We start from the raw sequence: 8191 nt of genomic DNA, 5'->3' as shown, positions 1-8191 counted from the left end.
CAAATTGGTAATGTTTCCCTCTGGGCCTTTTACCATTTTCACACTGCTGGTATGACACATGCCAGCATAAATGAATCCATTAATCTGCTTTAATTAGAATAATTTAATTAAGGAATTCAGCACTTAATTGCTTCCATGGACACACTAGACCACAGTGACTGACTGTGTTCAAATCAATGGAGCAATCCAGAAGTGACACATGTCGGGACAAATTTGGTACCAACTTGGCTTCCCCAGCACGACTCAAGAGACTCTCTATTTAACTAAATTATTATGCAGTCATTGTCTCTCTCTCTCTATCACTCACACACACACACACACACACACACTTTACATATCGGGGTTCGAGGTTTTGTTTGAGGTCAGGCTCCGATGACTTTTAACTGCTGGAAAAAGTCAGAAAAAATACAATTTTGAAACCGATGTGGCCGCAAGAACAAACGTACTGATATTCTATGTCCAGTAAGTGCTGGATGGTTTTATTGAAATTGTTAAATATCTCAATCCAGTCTGCTTGAAAAGCAGAGTGGCGGAAGCCTCCTTTTGCCGAAGGCTCGACAACCTGATTACAGTTTCTCCCTTTAAAACACATGGCCCTACATGGATGAAATGTTGCTCATCGAAGAAGCAGTCTTGTGCAAGCTTTGCTCAACTGTAGGATATGATGAATACACGACATTTCGGTGATTGTAGTGGTGCAGAACACGGAGAGCTCGGGACACCACTGTAGCTTATCACAATACAGTTGCATTATTCTTCCTGGTGATGCGTACGCAACAAGTTCTGTGAGATTCATGGAGGGGCCGGCAGACGAAGTGAGCTCTACTCTTCAACTGCGTCCCTCTTGCTGGTTTCCTGTCCCTCAAAGATGGGGAACTTACTCTCCACCTCCGCCCAGGTCAGGGTGCCGTTGGCCAAATCCCGAACAACCACAGGTAACTCACTGATCTGAGGAGAGAGGACCTTGTTAGGAGTGTAGGGAGTCCAGTGTACGTTGCGTTCATAAGAGAGGCAAATTACTGCAGCTCTTATGTCACATCCTAAAAAAGAATGAAAAAAAACACCCATAAATGTTTAAGAGCAAGGTTAGCAATTATGGTTGGATTTCAAAGGTAAGAATATAAATGAATACATTGCTACAGCAGAGTGCCAATCAGTACCCATGGAAACTGATGCTGCTGTGTCCACGGGACGTCAAAACTGAGACCTGATGGAGGTTCAGTTTTTTGGGGGGACAAAAGACGGGGGACCTGTGGCGTACCTCGGCCCTGATCTGCCTCATCGAGTCGCGGTCTCTCAGTGTGGCAGTGTGAGGCGACTTGTTCACTGTGTCGAAGTCAATGGTGATACCGAAGGCCACGCCGATCTCGTCCGTCCTGGCATAGCGCCTCCCGATGGATCCCGAAGAGTCGTCCACCTTGTGAGACACGCCGTTTTTGGTCATTGCCTCAGCTGTAAGGAAAAGAGAGAAGAGGTATTCTACCAGAATAGCTTATCACATGATCACTAGTTGTCAGTTAAAAAAAAAAAAAAAAAAAAAAGAAAAGACTGCAGGGCACTGTCATTACAAAGGCACTTACACAGGTCCCTTACAAAGGGCGCAAATTCCTGGTTTGGACTCAGAGGCAGGACGGAACATTTGTACGGTGCTACAGTTGCCGGGAAGCTAAAGAGCTAAGGAATACAAATAGAGAAAATGAGGGGTGCAGGGGGTGCAGACAGCAAGATGAGACAGGCCTATTATTCAGATGCAAATAATCCTTGCAAAATCATTTATAAATAACAGCCTTTATTATCTCTAAGGTTTCAACTTTGCATATACTGACTGACAGGAACTGCATGGCAGTACATCCTATCTGTAGGATCCATAAGATTAACAAATTTGTCTCTGACTTCTTCCATTAGAAAGTAATATAACAATTAATAATGCAACATTATGGCTGTTGATGAATTCCCTGATCCTTTGGAGGTGCAGTAACATCTTCATCACCCTCATCATAAGTAAGTGATGCAGAGAACCCGCTTACCGTTCTTTGTTCGTCCCCTTCTCGAACATGGAATGTGTGTTCTAATATAGTGTACATGATCCTTCCTATGCCGAAGGAGGGCTCAATGACGTTCGGGACCACTTCCTCCACTGCAACAGAGATGAGCAAATTCTAGACGACAGCGTCTTGGTATCACAGCACAAGCTTTGTCCCGATTCCTTGTCGGTGAATGTTACCGTGCAGAGTCTTTTGGAATCGCTTCACAGTGACCATGTCCTTTGTGAGCCTGAATGTTTTCCCTTCTGTCTCTACAGTGAACTCTCTGCGGAGTCAAAAGGAACATAATGACCTTGCTGGAAATATCTTGAAAAAATAGCCCACAATGCTTTGCACAGCTCCCATTCACAACACTTACCCAGCATCACTGAGCAGTTGCTCCTGTTCTGTAATGTAGCATTCGTCACACACAGACAGATACTCCAAGACTAACTTGGCATCCTTTTTATACTCTTTCCCAATGGCTCCTTTATTGGGCTCAAACTGGACAACATTGAAAACTTTGTGTGAAGTGGTTAAGGAGTATCTTTGACCAACGAGTGTGAAACTCCCGAGTGACCAGAACTGATCGGGAGGATGGGGGAAAATCGATCTTTGTAGCGTCAGAGTGGATAATATTCAAGGATATGGGTTCTTTAAGTGGCTTCTCTGCCACCAGAGGGACCTTTGTGGCTCTGGCATGACACTGCAGATCATAGCAAGAGCGGTCGGCACATCCCACAATTTCAATCCAACCCTGTGAAGGAAAAAAAACTTGCTAAACAACCACAGACAATAAAACCAAAAGCATTCCTTTGAAGGTGATCTTCCAGGCGTCCATACATAGGAGGTTTTTGCTTCGGCGTCCCAGCAGTCACATGCATAGTGGGCCATCTCGTTGTCCATGTGCTGACGGAAGCGCAGCTTGTCTTTGGCTATACCGACTTTAGTAAGGTAGAGGTAGATCCTCCCGATGAAATATCCCAGGACGGAGTTATTTATCACTTGCTGGAAAAGAGGACCAAGAAAAGATGACCAAGACTGACTTCCGGTTGTGACTTTGATCGACATGCTTGTGGAATCACCTTTGTGGGTATCATTTTAGATTCTTAAATATTTCCAAATCAGTACAATCTGTAATCCAATGCATTTGCAGCAAAAATTCTCCGAATTAAGTTTCAGCTACTTTAGCTACTTAGACACTGTAGCTAAGACAGGAGTAGCTAAAGTGTGAGCTGAGTTTGCCTGAAAATTGTACTGACTAGCTTGCTGTCCTTTTGGCAGGAGACGATTATAGTAACACTCATTTTGTTACCACAATATTATAGGATACTCATAAGTGAACAATGCACACTGTATTCTGACCAAGGATTGAGGCCAAATTCAGTTTTTTTCTCTTTCATAGAAAGACTGTTTTGGAACAGAGCACGTTTTATGACAAACATTTTTAACAAGAAAAAAGGATCCATACCTGCTCCACTGCATCACCAAGCTTCATGACCTGTGCAGACTGGCCGCTGGTCTGGGCGTTGGATGAGTATAATGTAATATCCAAGTCCGCTACATTGGAGAATTTAGGGTGGACCTTCTCATTTGGGTCCACAAAGTGCTCAATCTCAGCCATGGTAAACTCCCTGCAGGGATATGTAGGGTGATCATACACCTGACACACCAAAGAAATACTGCGGGGAGATTGAGGGGGCAGGCCAGCGGGCGCCTTACCTGACACGGATGAGTCCAGAGCGGGGAGAGATTTCGTTCCTGAAGGAGTTTCCTATTTGAGCAGCAGCAAAGGGAAGTTTTCCCTGGTTGAATTCCAATAGACGCTTAAAGTTGAGGAAGATTCCCTGAGCGGTTTCAGGCCTCAGATAGCTGCAAAGTCAGTGGGATGAGAACTCAGAAATACTTATTCTGATGTTTCAAAGCATGCAAGGTAATACGTCTTGACTGTTGTTTAATTTTACCCTGGCATATTCCCTCCTGGTCCAATGGATGTCTGAAACATCAGGTTGAAAGAAATAGGGGGTGTGAGGTCGTTCCCTGTGGTGGGTGACTTGACGTTGTATTTCATAAAGAGGTCAGTCAGCTCTTGCTGGGTGAAGTTATCCAGCTGTAACAAACATCGGGGTAGAAATTTAATTAACAGACAGCGACTTGGGTCTGCGGTTCTACCGCGTGAATCCTTAGGCAAGCATTCCCTGTCAGCGAGCACTGACCTGAGTGATCACGTTCTCCATCTCGGCCTTTTTCTCCGCAGCGCACTTCTTGTCAGACATCAGCTTCTGAAGATGGGCTGCGGGACAGAGGGGCAAAAAGCAATGATGCAAAATGTAATGAAGTAGAGATTTTGTTCAGTCTCCGCAGTGAGAATCATATTCAGTGACATTTGATGGTCATGATGTTCCACATCAACTTCAAAATGAGTATGCATGCATATGAATCAAGCTACAATTCTCCCAACACATGTCTGCACTAAACCATGCACGGCCATTTAAATGCAAATGACACAGCTGCATCGCCCTGAACACAACTATCACTCGATTTCACAAATCATGACTACAAATGAGGGGAATGCAGCATCACGTACACCTACCATCGTATCAAAAATAAACAACTTTTACGCAGATTACTTGCTGAAAATAATCCTGAAAATCAGTGGCATCCAAACTTGATCTTTGCAGACAAAATCATCAGAAGTCTGACTCTTCACTTCACCCCAGTGTTGGAAGGCAAAAATGAAAAAAAAAGTTGATATGAAATATTCAATAGACCTTTGATTTAATATTCAAATCCTCATTTATTCAAAGTAAAATCCATCCATAATATTGTAAGGGCTAAGTAGACGCGCTGAACATACGATCTGAATAAGAGAGAGATTCCCAATGAATTGTGCAATAACACATGACAGGTTCTTCTGCACCAGTGTTTCTTACTGTGCAGCAAACACTGAGGTATCTATCTTACGGTGTTACTTTCACTTCATTCCTGACATCGCTGTTTGCCTTTTCTCCAAGTAGTGCTTCATACACATGGATCCCAACAGAAAAGACAGAGTTCCTGAGGGCCTTGCACTTTTTGATATAAGTAAAAAAAGATAGTGGTCAAATTGGCAAAAAGCTTTATTTTTGTCCTCCCAAAGAATCTAAATATAATGTCCCAGGATTCCAGGGTGTGACATGACTTCCCCCACATATTTCCAGACTAGCTTTTGGCGCAACTCCAGCATGATCCGAGCAGCTTGTTTGACTATGAAAGCACTGTGTGAGTTCTGCTGATCCAACCACTTCCATTCTCCCTCAAGCGCAAAAGCAATAGTTAGAGACACTGACCACACAAGACTGGACATCACATTCACCCCATCCTCACATTCACCCCCATCCTCATGAATCATTCGAAATGAGAAGCAACCATCGCCTTTGACGGTGAGTCAGACTGAGACTTTGGATCACGGAGTGAAAGCAGCCGTACCTTTGAGGAGGTGGTCAGCCCGGAAGCATTCCCCATTCTTGACATCTTTCACCATGTAGTCTGCAAACTTATCCACATGTCCTGATGTCCTTGAATATAAATTTGGGAATAATAAGGCGGATTTGTTAATTAATTTGGTTTACATTGTTATTGCATTTATTTTAATATTTCTGTTTGATCTCGTAAATGATAATGTATCTGCAACCGGGCTATGGAAGACTGCTATGGTATCAGCCTCCATGCATGAAACTGCAGAATCACTATTTGCCTGTCACAAAACCCACAGTTCAGCACCATGGAGCTGACTCTAGGAACCACCAGGCAACTACAAAACCCCAATACAATACAAAACAAAACACAGATCATACAAGACCTGAAAAGGTCTTTTGACTCAGTTCCTCTGAATGACTATCGATCTGAGCACGTACTTGAGGACAGGCTCCGGGGTAAGCATAGTGCAGTCGATCTCCAAGATCTGCTCCTCCTGGATGAAGTGCTGCCTCCAGGCCTGTAGTATGTTGTTCTTCAGGGCGCAGCCCACGGGGCCAAAGTCATACAGGCCGCTCACCCCTAAGGAGCATTACTGCATTGTAACAGAGTGCTTAAAGACAATACGTGCACTGGTTTTTACACACCGACTGAACCCCCCGACCCCGTTATGGGTTAATCTCAAGCTCACCTCCATAGATGGCAAAGGCCTGATCATAGAAGAATCGCCTCTTCAGGGTATCCTCCATCTTGGCTCTGTCAACGATGTCATCTTTTGGTTGCAAAGACAGCTCCTGAAACAGGGATGCAAGGTGGATTAAAATTTCTTGTAGACAGACATGACATTTTCATCTTCATTAGATTCATTGGCACATTTTTGAGTATAAGAGGGAGTTTCATTCAAAGCTTCTTTGAATGACGCATTAACAGAGATTATAGATTTACCTTGGCCTCCAGAGTTCTCTTCCTTGCTTTCAGTTCTGCCACAGCTTTGGTGACGTCCACGTCAGGGGCGCCTTCCTGTTTCATTTGGCGTACCAGATCCCCCTAAATTAAGCCACAGAAAAGACCCACTAAATATCAGTGCGTGTTTTTATTGGATTATTAACTGAGCCTGACTTGTCCAGCCCACCCTGCTCGGGTCTGCATGAGCTGAAACGTGGCAAAGGGCGAAGACATAACTACACGCTACTGTTAGCAACAAGCTAGCTCTGGGAGCCCGTCCTCACTGACAGCTTCGTATTCGGCCAGCCAGGTTCACCGAATATCTGGTGCAATAAAATACACGAAATTCTAATGTTTCATAATGCGGTATTACCTGCTCTTTGACTGCGAGCCTCAAAGGGGCGAGAATCACTTCAATGTTGCCGTCCATGGTTTGTCCTTCCGCCAGCTGCAGCCACAGGCTCTTCTTCTTTTTCTTAAACAGGGAGTCGGACGTTGAAAACGGCCTGCTTCGGGGAGTGAAGCGAAGCGACTGGCGAACAAACCGGCCCGTTAACACCGGACAGAGGGAGGGAATGTCGGTGCCAGTCCTGAGCAGTGCTGATGCTACGCTGCGGAGAAGCATGGACCACCGTAATGTGAGAAGAGGAGAATGATGAAATCCCTGCGAATAAGTAAACGCGTCTGTCGGTCTGCGTACGCACTTTCGTCACGGCCAGTTGCGGCCTGGGTGAGGGTGAGGCGTTGGCAGATTCTGCAAATAGAAAGTCCGAAAGTGCGTTGCTGAAATTAAAAATAGCTATAATTCACACACACACGCACACACACACGCACACACACACGCACACACACACACACACACACACACACACACACACACACACACACACACACACACTCACTCCAGTGTGTGTGTGTGTGTGTGTGTACAATAGAGGGATTAAATATGGGTAAATTGACTGACTATTAAGACGCAATGAAGATTTACAGTGAATGTTATCTTCTGTGATCTTGACTTTCAGCTGGTTATGCTTTTTTATGCCTGCCTGAGAAATGTATACCTTCTCTCAAACAGACTGAATCTTAAATTTGTGCAAGTGACTAAATCCAAATCTGATGCCAGGGGGTATTCTCTCTTGAGTGATCCACATTGACTGCCCCACAATGAGATCTGCAGGTGCTCCTTAGCTTTGATTTCTGTTGAAAGACATTGCTGTGCCGCGTTATGACCACACACTTCATTTATTTAAATAAGTGGTTCTTAACCTTGTTGGAGGTACTGAACCCCACCAGTTTCATATGTGCATACACTAAACCCTTCTTTATTGAAAAATAAAAAAGTGTGATATTTTTCAAAATACCTATAGACATAGGTATATGTTTTACTGGTGCACAAAATGAACCGTGCATCAGCATCACTGTGTTCAAATAACGAAACCAGCAAAGCATGATTTTCACACAAAAGCAAAACTATAAAATGAATAGGACGGAATAAGCAAGTGTTGACTTAGTTTTGCCGGTGCTTGACTAGAATTGCTCGACTTGGTATTGCAAATCATGCAGTTAGAACGCTGACTCCCATCAGGCATCATTGCGAATTATAGGAGTTGGGTGTGTGCCTTGACCTCCACCAAAACCCTGAGACTGACTCACTGAACCCCTGGGGGTTTGATCGAACCCAGGTTAAGAGCCACTGATTTCGATTGAAGATCAAATTCTTTGATGATAAATTGTGCACCATGCTTTTTGAAATCCATCCACAGACA

At 44.2% G+C, this 8191-nt stretch overlaps 1 protein-coding gene and 1 non-coding gene across 2 annotated transcripts; both read right to left on the bottom strand.

Annotated features, from left to right (window-relative positions):
- Window positions 1–446: 446 nt before the first annotated feature.
- LOC147231930 (glycine--tRNA ligase-like) lies at window positions 447–7075 on the bottom strand. Its single transcript, XM_086151147.1, has 17 exons — window positions 6799–7075; window positions 6426–6527; window positions 6172–6274; window positions 5921–6062; window positions 5493–5581; window positions 4241–4317; window positions 3989–4134; window positions 3747–3896; window positions 3496–3658; window positions 2868–3032; window positions 2675–2781; window positions 2404–2550; window positions 2225–2310; window positions 2028–2137; window positions 1581–1674; window positions 1262–1452; window positions 447–948 (listed from the first exon to the last, which is right to left on the bottom strand). The coding sequence occupies exons 1-17, from the start codon at window positions 7048–7050 to the stop codon at window positions 823–825; spliced, it is 2250 nt and encodes a 749-aa protein (XP_086007273.1). The 5' UTR covers window positions 7051–7075; the 3' UTR covers window positions 447–822.
- Window positions 5683–5815, bottom strand: LOC147231931 (small nucleolar RNA SNORA84). The gene has a single exon (XR_015106543.1). It is a non-coding gene; the product is annotated as a small nucleolar RNA SNORA84 (small nucleolar RNA).
- Window positions 7076–8191: the final 1116 nt, after the last annotated feature.

This window comes from Fistularia commersonii, chromosome 8 (genome assembly GCF_037954325.1).
Source record: "Fistularia commersonii isolate RoL2024-O1a breed Wild chromosome 8, RoL_Fcom_v1.0, whole genome shotgun sequence".
NCBI classification, from domain to species: Eukaryota; Metazoa; Chordata; class Actinopteri; order Syngnathiformes; family Fistulariidae; genus Fistularia; species Fistularia commersonii.
Note: the sequence above shows the minus strand (reverse complement) of the source record. Positions and strands in the feature narration are given on the sequence as shown.